The sequence below is a fragment of the Hyaena hyaena genome, unplaced genomic scaffold (genome assembly GCF_003009895.1).
Source record: "Hyaena hyaena isolate Hyena2069 unplaced genomic scaffold, ASM300989v1 scaffold_168, whole genome shotgun sequence".
NCBI lineage: Eukaryota > Metazoa > Chordata > Mammalia > Carnivora > Hyaenidae > Hyaena > Hyaena hyaena.
Window position 1 is genome coordinate 1361869 of NW_024080800.1, and position 23631 is coordinate 1385499.

General features: G+C 41.0%; 1 protein-coding gene across 1 annotated transcript in view; it reads left to right on the forward strand.

Annotated features, from left to right (window-relative positions):
- The first annotated feature begins 622 nt into the window (after positions 1-622).
- LOC120237010 (IQ calmodulin-binding motif-containing protein 1-like) overlaps positions 623-23631 on the forward strand; it is a 151562-nt gene continuing 128553 nt past the window's right edge. The window contains 1 exon segment of the mRNA XM_039240137.1: positions 623-753. Coding sequence (XP_039096068.1) covers positions 623-753 — 131 coding nt within the window.

The following is a 23631-nucleotide window of genomic DNA, read 5'->3' on the forward strand; positions in this document are numbered from 1 at the left end:
TGTCCTCACTGATGCCTTCCATGGAAAGGGTAGAGCTCTTACACACCTTATTGTGTCCCTCTTTTATTCCTCTTTTATTTTCATGGTGGGGTGGGGTGGGCATCCAGCCTACCTCCCACCTTCCCTGCGCTCTGAGTCCCATCGGGTCTGACTGGCCATGTGAGCTCTCATGTGTCTATGCTTGTAGACCATCTGCATCTGAAGGCTAAGGAAGGGGCATCGTAACTTTTCATCTCTTCAGTGGCTTCCTGAGTTCCATCCACAAACCCTGATATTATTCTCACCACCCCTTATCATAATACTCTTTACACTCCATCGTAATTGCTTGTTTAGTCAACCTGTCTGCTGCTTCCCACCCTCCGCCCCCTACACATACCAGAAGTCATGAATGGAGAGGACCAGCCTGTGCCTGTCTGGTTTGCTGTGGCATCCTCGGCACTTAGCCGATGCCTAACACAAAGTGAGCATTCAAAAAACATTTCATTTATTTAATAAAGATTAAGCAACTACTACAGGAGTGGCACTCTTCTAAGAATCTGGGATACACAAGGAAACAGACAAATCACTTTTTCTTGTAGCTCCTACATTCTCACGAATTTTGGTAAGTGAATAACTAGTGGTCATGGAGGAAATAAGGAGCAGTCAATCAAAGAGCAACAAAAGGGGTCAGAACAGTCCAACAGTGGTTCTCAAGCTGGAATGTGCCTCCAAGCACATTGATAAACATGTAGACTCTCAGCCCAGCTCCAGGGAGTAAGGCTGGAGTTGGACAGGGGCTCTCTCCTGTGGGTGGTCCTCAGACCACACTTGGAGCCATCTTGCCTGGCCTCCTAGTGTCGGAAACTTGAGAGCAGAATATTGATGAATGGGGTCAGGCGCCACGGTAGGTCGGGTCAAAGAGACATTCTTGGCACAGCACCAAATTGTGAAACAGTTTAAATAAAATAATAAAAGCAGGTAAAACTGTCTTTTATCACAGGTGAAAGACTGGCTGACTTCTGCCCTAAATCAACACAGGACATCCTGCCCTGAGGCATTAATCCTCTGTTGGCAGAAATAACCAGGTATCAGAAAAGGCTCTGGGAGGAAAAGGAGAGAGGCCTGTGCCATATTTTACTGAGAGGCAAGGGTGTATCTACTGGCCTTCTGGCTGAAATCATCTGCAGTGAGTAGAGGGCAAATGTATTTTTGTGCTGTTCACATTCTTTGGAATTGAGGCATGTGGGTGGGCAGCCCAAGGGCACCATTTTCTCCTGGGCTTTCCCTACTTCACACAATTTCCCTGTCTCACCCTCAATTCTTCTTGGAAAGAACACATGTTGGAAATGAGGGACAGAACTATCCCCCGTGGCCCCAGTCAGCCCCTACATCAGCATATGCGGGACTGCTGCCAGCATGTGAGACCTCAGCCTGAACCAGCCAAGATAACACTGTGCCCCCTGGGCCCCAGGGCATCTGTGGGGCACCAAATGCCTCTAATGTCCATAATCCAAGCCCTCTGGTAGGCTACCCTCTCCTGGCCTCTTGATCCTATACACACCTTGCTTTCTTTTCTCTCACTTCCAAACCTTTCTGCTCTGCCTTGTGGAAGTCCTATTATAAGGTAAAAATAAAATGGTTATCCTATATTATCCACCTCTTTCCTGAGGGCTTTCTCCACATTTTGTTTTAATGGAAACCAGACTTCAATCTATGTGTCACTTCTCCTTGTGGCCCTGTGGGTTGGAGGCTGCTTGTTCCCCCAAGTCCCATGAAGTGCAGGACAGCCAAGAAGAAGTCCTATCATTTATGAGGTATATGCCATCGGCTGTGTACCAGTCTGGAGAGACACAACTGTTTATCTTTTTGTTCTAACACATAAGCTCCTGATGAAAAAGAAACATCACCTGAATGCACAGAATGGCGCTTCTACAAAGCATTATTCCCTAGTGCTGCCCCACAGTCTCAGAGACCCACACTAGTTGTCTCCCTCCCTCTCTGACTTGCTGTCTCTCCCTCTCCCTCGGTTCTCCAATTTCAGCATTTCAAACATTTACCAGGCTGGTCAGCCTGCCTCCCTTCACTCCCAGCAGTTGAGTTTATGCTGTACTGTGAGGTAGGACCCTGGAGTATAGCAAGAGCCAGCAGAGATCAAGTAGGAGTTGCTGCGCTCTGAACCCAGGCCTCTCTGCTTCTTGGCTATGTAACTCTGGGCAAATTTTGTTTGCTTGTTCGTTTATTTCTCTTTGCTTCAGTGTCTTTCTGTAAAATGAGTGTCCTTCTGTAAATGTTTACTTTGTAGGGCTATTATGCGGGTCAAAGGAGTTAATGCATAGGAAAATAAGAATAGAATCTAGAATATGATGCAAACCCAAGAAATATTGCTTATTGTCTCCTTTTGTAATTCCAGGACTCTTTCTCTCACTAAGAGTGTGGGCTTCTAGATACAGAACCTTCAAGGTAGAGGGCAGAGATGGGTCATATTTGCAAAAGATGAGGAAGCTTTACTGATGTCTGCACAATTCGTGCGAACAGGCAACGTGAGGTCTCAAGTCCAGGTCAAAGGAAATCTACACAAAAGTGCGTGTAGCTTATAACCACCCTCCCATTGCACAATCCTTCCTAGTTTGGTCTTTGCTTATCACTAGCAACTCATATCCCTTTTTTAAAAAGTTCTTTTCAAATTTTATTAAGTTTTTGTTTAATATTTATTTTTGGGGAGAGTGCAAGCAGGGGAGAGGCAGAAAGAGAGGGACAGAGGATCTGAAGCAGACTCTGCACTGACAGGCTGACAGCAGTGAGCCTGATGTGGGGCTTGAATTCACAAACCATGAGATCATGACCTGAGCTGAAGTTGAATGCTCAATGGACTGAACCACCCAGGTGCCCCTAAGTTTTATTAAATTTTTAATTTTGATTCCAGTATAGTTAACAACTCATATCCCTTAATAAATGGAAGAGGCATTTTAAGGAAAAGCAGGAGTTGTGTCTAAAACTGCAATCTTGGGGCACCTGGGTGGCTCAGTCAGTTAAGTGTCTGACTTTGACTCATGCCATGCTCTCACGGTTTGTAATTTCGAGCCCCTCATTGGACTCTGTGCTGCCTGGAGCCTGCTTCAGATTCTGCGTCTCCCTCTCTCTCAGCCCCTCTCCCACTCATGTTCTGTCTCTCAAAAATGAATAAATGTTAAAATGAATCAATCAATCAATCAATCAATCAATAAAATGCAATCATTGGAGTGCTTGAGTGGCTCAGTCAGTTAAGCATGTAACTCTTGATTTCAGCTCAGGTCATGATCTCACAGTTGTGAGATCAAGCCCAGAGTCAGTGACTTCACTGAGCATGGAGCCTGCTTGGTATTCTCTCTTTCCCCCCTCTCTCTCTCTCTTTGCCCCTCCCCTGCTTGCACACATTAGCTCTCTCTCTTTCAAAAATATATAAATAAGCTTAAAAATAAAAAATAAAAATGCAATCTTAACTGAGGACCATGGGGGAGAAGAAGGGGGGAAATGGTGGGGGAAAGGGAGAGAGGCAAACCATGAGAGACTCTTGAATGCTGAGAAACAGACTGAGGACTGATGGATGTGGGGGGGAAGGGGGAGATAGGCATGGAGGAGGGCACTTGTGGGGATGAGCACTGGGTGTGATATGGAAACCAATTTGACAATAAACTATTTGTAAAAAAAAAAACTGATAAGAACTTGAAGTTTAAGTATATTTTGCTCAACAAACATCAACACTAAGATTATATTAACAAAGAGGAGAAGAAATAAAAGTTACTTGCTGACATTAATTCNGTGTTATATGGAAACCAACTTGACAATAAACTATTTGTAAAAAAAAAAAAAAATGCAATCTTCGTCCTGATTCAGAATTGTTTGTCCTTAGGGGTGTAATTTTGGCACTTTGTGGCATAGAGAATCTGCTTATGAGCACTGGGAAATCCATGTGGTGGATCCAAAGGATTCTAGGAGATTCCTTCTGCAGTGCCTAGGAAATACCCACAATAGAAAAATATATCTGAGTCACAAGAGGAGGACATGGTGCATGGTGAACAAACCATCACGAAAGCTCTATTCTGAATGGTGAAGGGATGCAGTCCTAGGCAGGCTCAAGCCATCAGTTGCGGAAGCTTTGGCCCCTGGTGGAGATACCTCATCTAGCTCACCTTCACCCCAAGTGCATTTGCCTTTTCTATAAATCCACCTAACATTTAGTTTGTTTTCATATTAAAAGACTCAGGCTTCCTCTTCTATATGCCCAGATGCTCTTTACATTGAAGTGCAATAAATTCCAAACACTCCAACTTGGCTTCAGGGGAGACCAGAGTGAACCACAGTTAGGCATAAATCATGGAGCCCAGATGTGGGGATGGTGCCGGCCCTACCATGTGCACACACTCATGTTCCCACTGGCTGCCTCACAAAGAACACACCAGAACAGAACACCTGAAACAAAAGAAACTTGACTCTCCCTAGGCAAAGAACAGCCAAAACATCAGATCTACAAAGGGAGGCCCTAATCTCTTAATAAAAAGCAATAAGAAAAAAAACAAGAATAAGGAAAAAGTATTATTTGCAAAATCCCTCCTTACCACTTTTCTTTTCAAATCATCTCAAATAATTTGTCATTGCTTTCCCTCTTGTCACAGGCAATGTAGGCCCATTTTTCTTTTTTTTTCATCTCCTTAAGCCAGGTTTAGTGCATCTTCCAACATCTTGTTCACATTTTTTTGTTAGGTTACAGTTAACAGCATTAGAAGTTTCCAGTTCCTTATCCCATCCCCAGGAGTTCTGAATCCCATTAGTGTGATAAATCTGAAAGGACCATATGTAGGACAGATACTGAGAACCTATGGTCATAATGGCAATTTGGGCTTCATCAAGGTGACTTTCAGCAGGGTTTTCCCACAACAATCTTGTACTTAGTACTGAAATTCCTCAATCTCAGGTATATTGGGACACATAGTCACCCTACTATCCCTAAGAACTTTATAAAAAAACGCTGATGTTTGCCCCTCTCCAGACAGTATCTTTTCATTGGCATGGGGCGTCTGGGCATCAATGTTCAAAAGTTTCACAAGGTGGTTCTGATGCTCAATGAAGGCTGAAGATCACACCTCTAAGACACAATCAGTTAGTTTTGATCAGGCCAGTGAAAAAAGGTTTCTCTTAGGACATGATGTGTCCTCTAATAGATATCTAGCTGACCCAGTTTCTCAGAGGCCTTTCAGAAATACAGGTACCTGGGTGGCTCAGTTGGTTGTGCGTTGAACTTGGGTTCAGGTCATGACCTCACGGTTTGTGATTTCAAGCCCCACATCGGGCTCTCTACTGTCAGCGAAGAGCCCACTTTGGATCCTCTGTCCCCATCTCTCTCTGCCTCTCCCCTGCTTGCTGTCTCTCAAAAATACATAAACATTAAAAAAAATACAGGTAATTATGGTTTAGCACTCTCCCAGTTCTCAAACAATCAAAAAGTGCCAAACAGGGAAATGAGAATATCCAACAAAATCAATTATCTAAATCCACCATAGGGACATACCTGATACTGCTCTTAAAATTTCCAAACAATTAGATGAGAACAATTTCTAGGAGTCCATGTATCTTACACCATATCATTTGGTTCCTCAAGAATCCAATGCCAATGAATTAAAAATTCAAACTGAAAAGGCCACCACTCAGGCTCAGATGATGCCTCAATGGTGTGTGCCTTCCATTGCTGACTGCAGCATACTCAGCTACCAATTACATTCTCCTTATATTCTTTCATCTCTCAATACATGCAAAAGTAAATCTGGAAAGCACTGGCAATATCTGAAGATGCTTTTCAAAAAGAAAAATAAAATTTAAAAAAAAATTAAAAAGAATAACAAGTGAACCCGAACAAAAAAAAATTAAGAGCAAAAATGTGAAAAAATATTCTTCAGTACTTTTCAGTATGTTTTGTTGCAGCCTGGGTGAATTTTCTCTTTGTAATTTTCAGCCCACTCTCTCGAAAATCCTGTAGGAACTAGCATGAAGCTTTGGGAAAGGAGCCCACTTTAGCCCGCTTCGTCCAGAGAGCAGGATACCTCTACTGAATGACAAGGGGTGGAGTTTTTGACATGAGGGTTTGGACTCAGGTCATAAGGAAGTGCTCCTTGACCTGGCATTGCCTTCAGTGCACTCCTGGATGCTTTCTCATCGAGGCTGGGAGAGAACTCGGCCAGCAAGTTCTGGATCCTGGGTCCCAGCCCTTTTAAAATCTGAGTAGTGGAGACCCATCCACATGAAGGGAATGATTGCAAGCTGTGTATAATGAGACTAGAAAATTATTACATTAAGGCAAGAGATGAGGATGGTTTATGATAGATACCTGAGGATTTATATGTAATATATAAGACTAGCTATTAGTAATAAGTGCTATTTTACAGTAGCACAGCTGTTAGAGCTCTGGTATTCATACAAGATTCTGTGGATCCATGTACCAGAGTGACCTAGAGAGTGGGAAAAATATGGATTTTGTGGCTACAACTCTATAGATCTCAAACCAATAATCTGGTGTTGGAACCTAGGAATCTCTATTTTTCAAAACTATTCAGGTAATTTTTGCTCATGTCTGGTCTGTGAGCTAACTCTATAGGCCTTTTTTACTCCATCAGCCATGTCTCTGAGAAGACTAGAAGACTGTAAACCTATGTTCTAATCTGACATGATTCCAAATGTTTACTTTTTATTTTTGAGAGAGAGAGACAGAGAGCATGATGAGGGGAGGGGAGGGGCCGAGACAGAGAGAAGGGAACAGAGGATCCGAAGTGGGCTCCATGCTGACAGCAGAGAGCCCGATGTGGGGCATGAACTCACAAACTGTGAGATCATGACCTGAAGTCAGATGCGTAACCAACTGAGCCACCCAGACGCCTTTAATCTGACATGATTCTAAAGAAAAAGCGAGAACCTTGACGTCTTTAGTTTTCAGATAAAAGATCCACTGAAGACTGGCTACTATTATTGTTCTTTTGAATTTCTTTGATGTCAAGCTCTTCATTCATCTAATGAGTCCCTCTGACCATAATGGGCAAGCTCCGTATCTGGTACCCATCATCTACTAGGCAGAGCATATCACTGATCCTTTGAAAGTGAAAGGGGGAACTATTGATAATCACTCCAAGTAATAGGCATAAACTGGGACTGCCTGAGGCAAACCCTTTTGTTTATCCATTCTGTTAATTCTCACTAAGCTTCTACCACCACATACCCTTATTCCTTGAATCTGTTGATAAGGGATAAAATCTCTCTGAAACTTCTTTCTCCTCCACCCACTACAAAACTTTTGACATTCCAGTGTCTGATTGAAGGTTTGTGGCCTTACATCTAACCCTAGTCTCCTTTTATTTTTTTATTTTTTTTTCATTTTTTTCTAGGAGAGAGAGAGAGAGAGTGTGAGCAGGGGAGGGTCAGAGAGAGAGGGAGACACAGACTCTGAAATAGGCTCCAGGCTCTGAGCTGGCAGTCAGCACAGAGCCCGACGCGGGGCTCCAACCCACGAACCGCGAGATCATGACCTAAGCGAAAGTCGGACGCTTAACCGACTAAGCCACCCAGGCGCCCCCCCCAGTCTTCTTTTAAATCCTCTTTATTACAACATATTTCCCTTATACAGAAATGTACATAGAAGTACATGGTAAATAGCACCCAACCTTATCGGAAGTCCAACAGATACAGGCAGGACTCCTCATATTCCCTTCCCCTTGCCATCCCTCCTTCCTTCACCAGAGAACCACCATTCTGTGTTAGCATTTCTGAATTTATTATTCATTTCCATGTTTTAACACTTTACCACATAGGCATGAATCCACAAGTAATGTCTGGCATTGTTCTCCCTGTTTTAAAATTGTGTGTGTTATTCCACAGTCTGCCTGTTCTCACCAACACTCTGTTTTTAGAGATCTCTCACTCCATCAGTCACTTGAAACACTGTGTTAAAGTCCTTTCTAACAGATCACTATTCAGGTATCCATTATCCTATTCAGGTACATTTATGTATACACAATTTTTTGCTGTTACAAATAATGCTGCTATAAAAATTCTCTTACATATCTTCTTTTGGAACATGTATGAGAGTTTTTCTAAGATATATTTCTAGACGTTGAATTTAGGGTCATAGGTTTGTACCTCTTCAACTTTAGCAGATATTGCTAAATTTTTCTCTAAAATGATTGTGCCAGTTTATAGTCACATAATCTTCACAGAATAGCTCCTCTTTTGGCCTGTCCTTGCCAACACATGGTATCAGCTGTATTAATTTTATTGTTCTGGTATATGAAAGAACACTTTGTTATTTCAGATCGCATTTCCCTGATTATTAATGATGTTGAACATCTTTTCACATATTTATTAGCTATTTAGGGTTCCTTTTCTATGAAATACCCCTTCACATTCTTTGTTCTTTGCTTTACTCTTGCTGATTTGTGGTAGCTCTTTATAAATTCTGGATATAATCCTTTGTTGGTTATACGCTTTGTAGATCTCCTAGTCTGTGGCTAGAATTTTAATTTTGTTGTTGGTATCTCTTGTTGAACATAAAGGTTTATTTTACTGGAGTCAGTTTTTTATCGGTCTTTTCCCTTATGATTTGTGCTTTCTTTGAGTCTTATTTAAGATTCATCCTCCACCTCAAGAGCAGAAAAGATATTCTCTTATGTTTTCTTTTAAAAGTTTAAAACTTTTATTCCTCATGTTTTCCTCATGTTAAAATTGATTTTTTATTGCTGAGATGAGTTAGAGATCTAACTCCATTTTTTCCCTCAGGGATAACCGACTGTCCTGGTATCATTTATTAACTGGCCCATTCTTTCTTCCCTTGCTCTGTAAGGCCATCTATGTTACTTATCAGGAATGTCTTTTCCTCTTATTTTATCCCATTGATCTATTTGTCTACTCCACACACCATTACCACAAACTTAATTTAACATAGCTTATAATCAGTTTTGAGGCATGAGATAAATATACAGTTTTTTCTTCTTCAAAATTGTCTCTGCCATCTTGTTAGAGCCTAGAATATTTACTATCTGGCCCTTTGCAGAAATAGTTTACAAACCTTTAGTCTAGGGTGGTCGTCAGGGGTATTACTGGGCCATGGAACAAAGGATGGCTTGTTCAGGGCCCCTGAGTGTGAGCCATGAGTTTTCTCCTGTGACTCTGCCATTTTCTTCTCCAGTGCTCCACCAAGACGCCTGGGATCAGAGACACTTTAAAACCTTGAAGGCTCTGGTCCTTCCTTCTCTACTACATCAAACTTTACTAAAATGGACTTCAGTAGGAGGGCACTTGTGGGGATGAGCACTGGGTGTTATATGGAAACCAATTTGACAATAAGCTATTTGTAAAAAAAACAAAAACAAAAACAAAAAACTTAAGAAAATAAATAAATAAATAAAATGTACTTCAGTTGACCCTTGATCAATGCAGAAGTTATGGATGCTGACTCCTCAACACAGTAGAAAATCTGACTCCCTCAAAATATAACTGCTAATAGCTTACCATTGACCACAAGCCTTACTGATAATATAGTAAATTAACACATAATTTGTATGTTATAGACATTATATCCTGTATTTTTTCAATAAAGTAAGCTAGAGGAAAGGAAATGTTATTAAGAAAAATCATAGAGAAAACATTTATAGTACTTTATTGTAAAAAGTCTACATATAAGTGGACCTGTGCAGTTCAAACCTATGTTGATCAAGAGTCAACTGTACATCTCTCAATAAATGTAATTTATGTACAATTATAAAAAGATGGAATGCAGTTTTCTAGTTGACAGGATGTTACATTTTATAAATATTAAAGTTAAAGATGTACTATTTAGAGAGGTGTCCTGACTTAGAGATCCAGAATTGAGGACTCAGGAATCAAATGCTTGGGTTCAAATCCTGACCCTACCACCTACTAGCAGAATGATTACTATGGGCCTCAGTATCTTCAGCTGTAGCACAGAGATGGAAGTAGTACTAGAGAGATGCTGAACAGCACATGAGTTAGTGTGAGAGAAGCACTCAGACCAGAGCCTGGAGCCTAACAAGTACTAGGCAGGTGTTTGCTGAGATTACTATTTTGTTCTGTAGTTTTCTTATTTTTAAAAAAGTTTATTTATTTTTGAGAGAGAGAGGTCAGAGAGAGGGAGAGAGAGAGCCAGAGAATCCCTAGCAGGCTCTGCACAGCACTGTCAGCAAGGAGACCGATGCAGGCCTCAAACTCCCGAACTAGGAGATCATGACCTGAGGCAAAATCAAGAGCTGGTAGCTTAACTGACTGAGCCACCCAGGCATCCCTCTTTTCATATTTCATAGTCTATGTCACTTTAAGTTGATTCTCAAGCACTTAAAAAAAAATAAGCACTTGAAAATCCATTAGTCCTCAAGCACTATGTTTATATCTCCTCATGATATAGACAAGGCCTGCCCATCTTTGGGGAAGCAGAGACCTCCCTGCTGTGTGCTTTCTGCCCTGGGCTTACCTTCTGTTTGGCCTACCTGTATTCACCATTAGAGAAGCAAGACCTAGAGGGCTGAGTTTAGGGTTAAGCTCTTTGGGAGAAAGGACCAGGAAAGCCACTAAGCTATTTTATTTCTAAACCTTAGTTTGGGACTTCATGAAGTCAGCTTAATTCATCAAGATGCAGTGTTAAAGTGGTCACATGATTAGGGGAGAAGAGAACTTGCCTTTGGCAGGCCTCCTCTCCACACTGGATTTGAACCTACATATAGGTTGTGTAGGTTCAAAATTCTGGGTGCTAGCAAAGACATCATCACTCAAGATATATTCTAGAGTTAAATAGTGCAATTGACCACAACCATCACCGAATGTTGAAATCCTCTACATCTAACTAGCTTGAACTCTGTAGGGTGGGTTCCCTGAGTCCTTTGCTAATTATCTATCCTCAGCCTGGGCTAAGTGTTAATGATATTTTTTCTGCAATCCAGGCAGCCTGGACTGAAGAGAACTTTGGAGATTAGTTGCTGTGTTGCTATGTTTCCCTTTTCTGTCTGTTATATTTAGGTAGACTTCAAAACACCAATAACCCTAGTTGGCATGATTTTATATCAAACCATTTTATAGTTATTATTCTCACTCCCCCCCCCCCCCTCCTTTGTAAATCTGAGGGTTACTATGTAATGAATATTGTCTTTGTAAGTTGGTGAGAGACCTCCCTCTACTGGACAGACACACAGCTGCTGCCCAGACTTACAATGAGGAGTACTGATCTTCACATTATATACTGATAAATTAGTTTTTGTCTTTGGTTAAAAACAAAAGTTTTATAATGCAGTTGATCTTGACCTAAAGTTTGATCTAGGATGAACTGTCCCCAAGTCTCTGCCCCTTCCTTCCTTTATCCATTGCCCAAAGCAGCTGAATGAGTGTTGCCATGACCTGTCATGGTAATGACTGAAGCAACACCAGGCTGTTGCCAGCTTTTTCATTGCCGTGATGTGAAAACCTGATGCAGAGCCAGCAGGCAAAACCAAAGTGCCTTTAACTTGGTCCTGTAACTGGAGAAGGTTATTCTAAAGACAATTCTATTGTAGATTCAGGCTATGCACGGGTCCAACACAGCTAGCTGTAAGTTCTGTGGCTTCCTAGTGCAGGGTACTGTTTCTAAGTGTTCCTTGTCTGAGGAGAAATTCTGTAGCCTTTCTATAACTGCTTCTCATGATTTCTCCTTCCCCCACAAATTCTTTGTTCATTCTTAATAAACAGATGCTGTCTGGGAAGATGGAGCAGCATGTTTGTGCATTGGGAGAAAGGAGTAAGCGGGATCTATTGTGACTGTTTTCTATTAACTCAGAGAAACTAGGACACTGAGATGCAGATGTAATAATGCGGGAGAGGTGAGCTGGGGACAGGTTGAATGAGCCTGTGATGCTGACTTTGGACTTGGACATAATCTTAAAAGCCTTCAGGGTATAGGTAGACCTGAAAGTGACTGAAATAGTTGAGTGGGGACAGGAGAGAAATTGACCCATTCAAAGAATACAACCACAATTTTTCCAGCTTATGGTTGCCATGTGCAAGTGATCCCCCTCCTCCCAAATTAATCTGTACTTGAGAATTTTGGCAATTAAATAAAACCAAACCCTTAGTTTAGGCTACCTTGTGAAACAAGTTAGTAAGATCATGGAACAGACAAGTAATGAGGGCCTGGACCAAGATTTGGTCAATGAGAACGAACTCATCCCTGCTGTTCTGTTCCTGGAGTCGTCACTATCTGGTTAGTTCTGTCTACAACAAATTCTCAGAATGATGACGGTTGAGTTCCTAGTCTGGAAAAACGTTACCCAGCTTCTCCACAATATGCTTTGTCTAACCCATAGAAGTAAGTCTACTGTTTATGACAGACCCATTTTTTAGCTGACTGTGTGCCAGTGACTCTACACATAGAAGGTGCTTAGTTCAAATAACCAAATAAATAAATACTAGAATGCTTCCTTTCCTCTCACAGAAAATACAATCCCTTGGACTAGGCGAAATCCTATGCAGATAAGTGATGTAAGATAGCTTTATTATAGGGCTATAAAATAAACTTGTCATTTCCAGCTCATGGTTGACTTAATTATATGCCAAAAGAGGGTGCCAAAACCTACTATTTTTATGCAATGAAAAGAGTAAATGATGAAGAGAAATGTCAGGATATGTTGCCTTTGCAGGCCCTTGGGAATAGAGTTTCAGTGCTAGAGTATGAAGTTCTAGTGTCATAAGTACTAAAAGCAATAAAGAAAGTAAAACTTCCAAAGAAGGTAAGGGAGATAACCTGCCAAAAAAAGGAGATTCCATTGTTAGACCAGGGACACTTGTGGGGACACTTTTCTTCAATCACTCATTCAACATCTTTTACTAAGAACGTCTTCTTTACCAGGTCCTGGGAGTAGAGCAGTGAAGAAGACATTGCTCTGGCCCTCATAAGGAGATAATCACAACACAGGAAGACAAGTGCATGGAAGGGAAGGTGCAGGGTATTTGAAGAACTCTTAGGAAGATGGGATGGGAGTCCTAAGGGAGTTTTGTGGACATATGCCTGTGTGGATAATTATAAGATGAGTGGAACTAATCCAGGAGAAGATACTTCTTTGGAGGTTGGGGTGGGATGGGTAGGGGAGTGTACCAAGGAGAAGGAAGAATTTACTCAAAGCCCAAGAGGTGAGAGCAAGCTTCATATGCCTCTAGAAGGGAACGAAGTTTATTCTAGCTGGAGTTTAGCATGTGAAAGTGAAGTGGTAATATCTCAGTCTGGAGCTATAATTAGAGGATAGACCCCATGGGGCCTTGTAACCATGTTGAGGACTTTGGACTTTAACTTAAAAACAAAGGGAAACCGTAGAATTTTAATCAAGAAACTCATCAAGGGATTCACATAATCACGCTTACATTTTAGAAAGGTCACTTTGTGGGAAGGAGAAGGATTGAATTGGAGTAGACTTGAAGCGGAGGGATCAATTAGGCTCTCATAGCCATAATCCAGGAGAGAGCTGACAGCAGCCTGGAGTAGAAGAATGGCAGTGTGGTTAGAGAAAACTATGTACATGTGAAGATTTCTTAAGAGATTAGAGTCTTCTCTCTCTCATACACACACATGTCCCTCAGGAACTGATGAGTGATGGGGGCCTAGGAGGAAATCAGGGATGAGGGCTGCTGTATCGGGCCCATTGAGAAGAGACACACAAGAGGGAGCAGGCTGTGTGGTGGGAAGTGAATATATTCAGTAAAAATTCTCATAAACAGATTGTAAAGTGGGAGATTTTTAACACTTCGACATTTTGATAACTGAAGCTGTATGAGGAAATGCTCGCTCCTGTGTTGTCATGGAAACCAGCAGGTGGACAGGTAACCAAGGGGTGGGCGCCTAGGTGGTTCAGATGGTTAAGTGGCTGACTTTGGCTCAGGTCATGATCTCACCCTCTGTGATCTCATGTCGGGCTCTGTGCTGACAGCTCAGAGCCTGAAGCCGGCTTTATAGTGTGTGACTCCCTCTCTCTCTGTCCTTCCCCCACTCATGCTCTGTCTCTCTCTGTCTCCAAAAAATAAATAAACTTAAAAATTTTTTAAAAAATGTTTGTTAACATAAAGGACCAAAGGTCACATTTGTATGTAAAATGATCAAACATTTTAGGTTAACTTAAGATGTAAATATACTCACATGTCAGTCTTTGATACAGAATTATGGCTTTTAAAAAACTTTGGTCCTGTGATTAGAATTCTATGTGATCTTTTTGCTTAGATCACACTTAGAATGCACCACCTGGGATTGCTAGTTTCAGTTTCTATAAGGTGGGACGAGAACCAAGAGGCACTTGCAAAAAACTCTGTATGTGTCATCTCTAGATGTTTACTTTTCTCTTTAGTTATTTACAGTTGTCTCAGTTAACCTAATTCATTTTTTAAATGCTTATTTATTAGAGAGAGAGACAGAGAGAGACAGAGAGAGAGAGAGAATGTGAGTAGTGGAGGGTCAGAGAGAGAGGGAGACACAGAACCTGAAACAGGCTCCAGGCTCTGAGCTATAAGCACAGAGCCTGACACGGGGCTCGAACCCACGAACTGTGAGATCGTGACCTGAGCCAAAGTTGGACGCTTAACTGACTGAGCCACCCAGGTGTCCCCTAATTCATTTTTAAAGCCATTTTTCTTTATTGAGTCTTTCGAAAGCACTCAACTTTTTCTTTTTGAAATCACATTTCATCAGATTATGGAGTAATTGTTTACAGTGGATATACAAGAATGACTGGAGTTAGGTGAGGAACCCATATGCACGGTAAGTTCACAACTCAATGGGTGGGGACATTTTACAAAATAATGGGACAGCCTGAGCATGGGCCAGAGTGTTTTACAAAGAGAATGGGGAATGCTGCTCTATCTATTGATTCATTGAGATGGTTTAAGAGAGCTTCTACTATAATATAAATCTTATGAGTATAAATATAGTAATATTTGTTTTTAAGCCCTAAATTCTGATTGCAAAATCAGCCTTTAAAATGAAACATTTGCCTCTCCATCTATTAGAGGAGCAAGAAGACATACACAGTTCATCTCTTTTTATTTTCCAAATAAAAAATATAGAATTCCATATTAAAACAGTGATCCTAACATTACACTATCTCTTGATCACCGAGAACAAATTTCATAGTCAATAGGAACTTGTCTTTCTTACTGTTTCTGAAATGTTTTGAACTTTTCCCAAACCTAATCTTATGCACAGATAGTGATTTGATTGCTGCATTTTAAAATGTTCCTTTGAGCTTCACATCATCAGTCTCTTTTAGCAGTTTGTGTTGGACCTGGTAGACTGCATATCATCAAAGTGGCTTTGTCTCTCTCGCTTACTGGCTCGCTAGAAGTGTTTCAGATGAGAAAGCTTTATGTCCCAGTCTAAAATTTCCCCAGGTTCCTTATTCTGCCTCTTTCTTTGTTTCTTCTACATGAATAGAAGACATAAAAAAAGATGTGCAGAGCATTACTATGTGGACAAAATAAAATTCCTATCCCAAAGACAGGCCTCCCTACTGATTTATTCATTTTGTCTCGATGGAGGAGAAAAACAGCTTCCCTTTTGAATTCAGTATTTCTCATCTTCACCTGTCCTTACCCAACCCTATTCCTCCTCCAGTCTTCCCTCTCGTTCTTTGACACTGTCATCTCCCATCTGCCTGTGATCCCAAATCATAAATGTGAGTGGCATCCTAGTCTCTCTTCTTTAAACCCCATACTCTACTGGTCACCACCTATTATCAATTCTGTCTTCCAAATGTTATCCTCCCAGAGGCACCTGGGTGGCTCAGCACAGAGCCTGCTTAGGATACTCTCTCTCCCCCTCTCTCTGCCCCCTCCCACTCATGCTCTAAACAAACAAACAAACTTAAAAAAAATCTTCCTACCAAATATATCCTCTCAACTTTGTCTCCACTTGATTCGTTCACCTGGATTACAGTCTCAGGCTCCTAGTTTACCTTTTTCCCATTCAGTTCAGTCCATCTTTCATCAGTCACCCACATTGCTGCCAAAGTGATATTTTCTACAAGTGCAAAAATATGTATGTCATCTCTCTCTGTGAAATCCCACATAGCCACGCACTCCCTGCAGGACAAAGTCCCAGCTCGTGCTGGGGCTCCTACCTCTCCCACACCTCTACACGTTCCAGACTCCTTAAGGTGGCCAACTCCACAGCATAGTTTCACTCCTCTTGCCCTGCATGTGTCTCCTCCATCTAGAGGGCCCTTCTCCACATGGAAGCATGGCAAACTCCTACTCATCCTTTAAAACCCATGTGTCACTTTCTCCCAGCAGCTGCCCAAGCCACCTCTGTTCCTCCCTCCTTCCTGGGTGTCACTCTGGGGTATTGGTCTGCCTCCAGGGTGCAGATATTATCAGAAAGTGTATTTCCCCATGTGGCCATGAACTCCTTGGCCACTATTTCACTTATCTCAGTTTCCTAGCAAAGTGCTGGCTGCACTGAAGAAAACAAAAATGTATTAATAGTTGGTGTATAAATTATTTAATAAACATGCGAATGAATGTTCCTAGCAGAGTTCCCTGTTATCCTTTGTACTACTGGGGAAAACTGTAGCTCTGACTAAGTGATATGTTCACCGCATCTGGCTCTAGGGGAATTACAAGCAGGATAGAATAGATCTCCGTGAGGAATGAAATAAGCCGGCTGGATACCCCAGATATCTGTCCCTTGTGAGGATTAGAAAAGAAGAACAGCTGGTCTCTATGTACATGGGGCTTCCCTCACCCTGCAAGGAAACTCCACCAGCAGGCTGGTGACATGGGGCTTTTCCTGGCGTGCTTTGTGGAAACTGCCCGCATAAGGTCAGCTGAACTGTGTATAACAGTAAATGTCACTTAAAAATCTCTGAGATTTAATGAGCACTCATGCGTTGTGTGGTAACCTTAGGGAGAGAGGATTTTGGGCAAGGGTTAGGGCTTAATGAGTCAGCAATTTGGAATGTGCATTTATTATATCAGTGCAGTAAAACCTATAGTTGCTGAGGTGACATCATCTATAAAGTAGGCCTCTGTTTACTGTTAGGCTTGTAGAGGGAAGTTACCTTCCAGCTCCTGAAGAACTAAGGCAACATTGAACCAATGATTCTTACTACATTAGTTAGGATTCTGGATTGCTGATGAAATATCTGAGCTCAATTAGCTTAAGTCCCAAAAGGGAATTTATCATGAGAATATAAGTATGTCTCAGGGAAGCCAAGAATAAGAACACAATTGCCAGAACTGGACCGAAAGGGACTATGGTTTGTCTCTTATACCTTTTTGCATCTGAGCAATTTTAAGTTTTTCTACTTCCTATCTTTTGTAGATCAGCCATCTCTCCTTGCAAATGAGAAAGTTTTTTTCTTTAAAGGTTAAAATTTTTATTTTAAAAGGTACCATATAGCGGTTTTTAAGTTGGACCCAGTCTGTACTGCATACAGTCGGGTTTCTAATCACGAACCTGGTCCCATATCTGAGTCGGACCAAAGTTCTTCCAGTTTCTAGGTCAGCTGCCACCAAACCTCAGACTCCCTCAGTGTCTGACCACAGCCCGAGTCCAGGAGAGGAAATGCCCACAGTGTGAAAGAGCCTTATGCAGAAGCTGCAGAACGGAGATCCAGGAGGGACCTATAGCTAAGAAAGCGGCAAGCCCCCGTGGGTGCTCAAGAGTGCTACCTCAAGAAGCAAGCCAAAGTACACACGGTGGACAGTCCCAAATACCACTATGAGTAGGGAAATAAAATAACCAAAGTTTCAACAAGAGAAACCAAGAGATACCATTCAAAGAACACTTATTGAAGAGACAGGCCCTGGGCAGTTAAAGAGCCTTCTTTAATACACCAGTACTTGCAGGTGCAGAGCGCATAACAAGCTTTTAAAACTAACAAGAGACGGAAAGCTAGCCAAAATGATGAAACGGAAGAACTCTCCTCTAAAGAAATTCCAGGAAGAAATAACAGCTAAAGAACTGCTCAAAACAGATATAAGCAACATAACTGAACAAGAATTTAGAACAATAGTAATAAAATTAATTGCTGGATGTGAAAAAGGCATAGGAGACATCAGAGAAACTATTGCTACAAAGATGATAGAGCTTAAAAATAGTTGTGATGAATTTTAAAAAATACTATAAATAAGGACATAATAAAATGGAGGCGTCCAATGCACAGACTGAAGATGGAGAGAGGAGAATAGGTGAATTAGAAGACACAATTACAGAAAAAGAGGAAGCCGAGAAAAAAAGATAAACTGATCCAGAAACAACGAAAGGAGAGCTCGAGAGCTGAGCGATACAATCAAACGGATACAAATCCATATCATAAGAATTCCAGAAGAGGAAGAGAGAGGGAAAGGTGCTGGAGGAATCCTTGAACAAATTATAGCAGAGAACTTCCCCAATCTAGGGAAGGAAACAGACACTGAAATCCAAGAGGCACAGAGAACTCCCCTCAGATGTAACTTGAATCGATCTTCTGCATGACATATCATAGTGAAACTGGTAAAATATAAGGACAAAGAGAGAATTCTGAAAGCAGCTAGGGAGAAAAGGGCCCTAACATATAAAGGGAAAGCTATCAGAGTGGTGACAGACCTGTCTACTGAAACTTGGCAGGCCAGAAAGGTATAGCAGGAGATCTTCAATGTGATGAACAGAAAAAATATGCAGCCAAGAATCCTCTATCCAGTAAGTCTGTCATTCAGAATAGAAGGAGAGATACAAGTTTTCCCAAATAAACAAAAATGGAAAGAATTCATCACCACTAAACCAGCCCTACAAGAAACCCTGAGGGGGGACTCTATGAGGGAAATATTGCAAGGAACGCAAGGTACCAGAGACACCACCACAAACATGAATCCTACAAAGAACACAATGACTCTAAACCCATATTTTTCAATGATAACACTGAATGTAAATGGGCTAAAAGCTCCAATCAAAAGATATAGGGTAGCAGAATGGATTAAAAAAAAAACAAAATCCATCTATTTGCTGTCTACAAGAAACTCATTTTAGACCTGAGGACACCTTCGGATTGAAAGTAAGGGGATGGAGAAATATCTATCATGCTACTGAAAGTCAAAACAAAGCTGGAGTAGCTATACTTATATCAGACAAACTGGACTTTAAAGTAAAAACAGTAACAAGGGATGAAGAAGGGCATTATATAATAATTAAAAGGTCTATCCATCAGGAAGAGCTAACAATTATAAATGTCTACACACCGAATATGGAAGCACCCAAATACATAAAACAATTAATCACAAACAGAAACAATCTTATGGACAAGAACATGCTAATAGCCGGGGACTTTAATACTCCATTTACAGCAATGGATAAATCAACTAGACCAGATGGATTTGACAGATATATTTAGAACTCTACATCCTGAGGCCATGGAATTCACTTTCTCAAGTGTTCATGGTACATTTCCAAGACAGATCATATATTGGGACATAAAGCAGCCCTCAATATATATAAAAGAATAGGGATCATACCACGCATGCTTTCAGATCACAATGCTGTGAAACTTGAAATCAACCACAGGAAGAAGTCTGGAAAACCTCCAAAAACATGGAGGTTAAAGAACAACCTACTAAAGAATGAATGGGCCAATCAGGCAATTGGAGAAGAAATTTAAAAATATATGGAAACAAATGAAAATGAAAATACAACAATCCAAACTAGATGAGATGCGGCAAAGGCAGTCCTAAGAGGAAAGTACATTGCACTCCAGGCCTATTTCAAGACATTAGCAAAAGCACAAGTACAAAATCTAACAGTGCACCTAAAGGAACTAGAAGGAGAGCAACAAGAGCACCCCAAACACAGTAGGAGAAGAGAAATAATAAAAATCAGGGCAGAAATAAACAATATAGAATAAAAAAAACACAGCTGAACAGATCAATGAAACCAAGAGTTGGTTTTTTTAAAAAACAAACAAAATTGACAAACATCTAGCCAGGCTTCTGAAAAAGAAAAGAGAGTGCATTCAAATAGACCAAATCATGACTTATTACAACCAACCCCTCAGAAATAAAAGCAATTATCAAGGATCAATATGAAAAATTATATGCCAACAAATTGGACACCTTAGAAGAAATGGACAAATTCCTAAACACACACTCACTACCAAAATTCACATGGGAAGAGACAAAATATCTGAACAGACCCATAGCTAGTGAAGAAATTAAATCAGTTATCAAAAATCTCCCAAAAAATAAGAGCCCTGGGCCAGATGGCTTTCCTGGGGAATTCAACCAGACATTTAAATCGGAGTTAATAACCATTCTTCTCAAGCTATTCCAAAAAATAGAAATGGAAGGAAAACTTCCAGACTCATTCTACAAAGCCAGCAACACTTTGATTCCCAAGCCAGACAGAGACCCAGCAAAAAAAGGGAACTACAGGCCAATATCCTTGATGAATACAGATGCAAAAATCCTCAACAAGATACTTGTAAATCGAATTCAACAGCACATAAAAGGAATTATACACCATGATCAGGGTTACAGGGCTAGTTCAGTATTTGTAAATCAATGTGATACATCACATTAACAAAAGACAAAAACCATATGATCCTGTTGATAGATATAGAAAAAGCATTTGACAAAATACAGCATCTCTTCTTAATAAAGACCCTCGAGAAAGTCGGGATAGAAGGAATTTACATAAAAGCCATCTATGAGAAGCTCTCAGCTAACATCATTCTCAATAGGGAAAAACTGAGAGCTTTCCCCCTGAGATCAGCAACACGACAGGGATGTTCACTCTCACCACTGTTGTTTAACATAGTGCTGGAAGTCCTAGCATTAGCCATCAGACAACAAAAGAAAATAAAAGTCATCAGAATTGGCAAAGAAGAAGTCAAACTTTCACTTTTTGCAGACGACATGATACTCTACATCGAAAACCTGACAGACTCCACCAGAAGCCTATTAGAACTGATCCATGTATTTAGCAAGGTTGCAGCATACAAAATCAACATAGAGAAATCGGTTGCATTTTTATACACCAATAATGAAGCAACAGAAAGAGAAGTCAAGAAACTGATCCCATTCACAATTGCACAAAAACCCATAAAATACCAAGGAATAAACCTAACCACAAGATATAGATCTGTATGCTGAAAACTATAGAAAAATTATGAAGGAAATTGAAGAAGACACAAAGAAATAGAAAAACATTCCATGCTCATGGATCAGAAGAATAAATATAGTTAAAATGTCATTACTGCCCAAAGCAATCTACACATTCAATGCAATCCCAATCAAAATTGCACTAGCATTCTTCTCAGAACTAGAACAAACTATCCTAAAATGTGTACGGAACCACAAAAGACCCCGAATAGCCAAAGTGATATTGAAGAAGAAAGCCAAAACAGGAGGCATCACCATCCCAGACTTTAGCCATCAAGACAGTATGGTATTGGCACAAAAACAGACACCTAGACCAATGGAATAGAATAGAGATCTCAGAATTGGACCCACAAATGTATGGACAATTAATCTTTGACAAAGTAGGAAAGAGTATCCAACGGGAAAAAGACAGCCTCTTTCACAGGAGGTGCTGGGAGAACTGGACAGCAACATGCAGAAGAATGAAACTAGATCATTTTCTCACACCATGCACAAAAATAAACTCAAAATGGATAAAGGACCTGAATGTGAGACAGGAAACCATCAAAACCCTAGAGAAGAAAGCAGATAACAACCTCCTTGACCTCAACCACAGCAATTTCTTACTTGACACCTCCCCAAAGGAAGGGAATCAAGAGCAAAAATGAACTATTGGTACCTCATCAAGATTAAAAAAAAAACTTCTGCACAGCAAAGGAAACAATCCATAAAACTAACAGGAAACTGATGGAATGGGAAAAGATAGTTACAAATGACATGTCAGATAAAGGGCTAGTATCCAAAATCTATAAGGAACTCATCAAGCTCCACCCTGAAAAACAAATAATCCAATGAAGACATGAGCAGAAGACATGAACAGATACTTCTCCAAAAAGGACATCCAGATGGCCAACAGACACATGAAACGATGCTCCGCATCCCTCCTCATCAGGGAAATACAAATCAAAACCACACTGAGATACCACCTCACACCAGTCAGAGTGGCTAAAATGAACAAATCAGGAGACTCTAGATGCTGGCGAGGATGTGGAGAAACAGACACGCTCCTACACTGTTGGTGGGAATGTCAACTGGTGCAGCCCCTCTGGAAAACAGTGTGGAGATTCCTCAAAAAATTAACAATAGAACTCTCCTATGACCCAGAAATAGCACTGCTAGGAATTTACCCAAGGGATACAGGGGTGCTGATGCATGGGGGCACATGGACCCCAATGTTCATAACAGCCCTCTCAACAATAGCCAAAAGATGGAAAGAACCTAAGTGCCCACCAACTGACGAATGGATCAAGAAGATGTGGTTTATCTGTACAATGGAATACTGCATGGCAATGAGAAAGAATGAAATCTGGCCATTTGTAGCAACATGGATGGAACTAGAGGGTGTTATTCTGAGCAAAATAAGTCAGGCAGAGAAGGACAAATACCATATGTTTGCACATACAGGTGGATTAGGAGGAAGTTAACAGAGGACGAAGCGGGAAGAGAAGGGGGAAAATAGTTGGGGAGAGGGAGGGAGGCAAACCGTGAGAGACTCTTGAATGCTGAGAACAAACTGAGGGCTGATGGGGGAGAGGGGAAAGGGGGTGATGGGAATGGAGTAGGGTACCCGTTCCGATGAGCACCAACTTGTCAATAAACTATTTAAGGGGAAAAAAGGTACCATTGTCAGGGGCACCTGGATGGCTCAGTTGGCTGAGCGTTCAACTCTAATTTCGACTCAGGTCGCAATCCCAGGGTCTGTGGGGATTTGAGCCCCACGACAGGCTCCACACTGAGCATGGAGCCTGCTTAAGATTCTCTCTCTCTCTCTTTCTCTTTATGTACCCCTCTCCTGCTCACTCACATACTTTCTCTCTCTCTCTGAAAGAAAAAAACCATAAGAATTGACTTTTTTATTTTGAAATATATTTATGAATTTTGTGAATTTTAACACAAGTATAAGTTTATGTGACCACAGCACAACCAGAAGACAAACATTTACATGGCTCTCAGAATTGCCTCATGCTACTGCTTTGCAGTCATCCCCTCCCACCTCCCGTAATAACCCCGGCAACCTCTTCTATGTTCCCCATCATGAGAGTTTGTTTTTTTGTGAATGTTGTATAAATAGAATCATATACGATGCAACTTGTTGGGCCTGGCTTCCTTCAATCAGTTTGGTGTCTTTGAGATTAACTCAAGTGGATATGTTTATCAGTAGTTTCTTCCTTTTTATAGTTGCACAGTATTCCATTGCACAGAGATACCAGAGTTTATCTATCCATCTAGAGTGTGATAGTCTTAACACTTATCTTTTTGGCTGGCGGAAAAAGATTAGCTGATGTTCTTGGTTTCAAATCCAGAAACCCCTGCAAGATGCTCAGAGACTCAGCATAGGTTAGATTGCCATCCCTGGAGAAATCAGCTAAGAGTGGGGATAAGGAGTGAGGATCTGTCCACCTTGGGTCTGCGCTCAGCCACCCGGTGCATCTCTAGCTAGGAGAGTAGTCA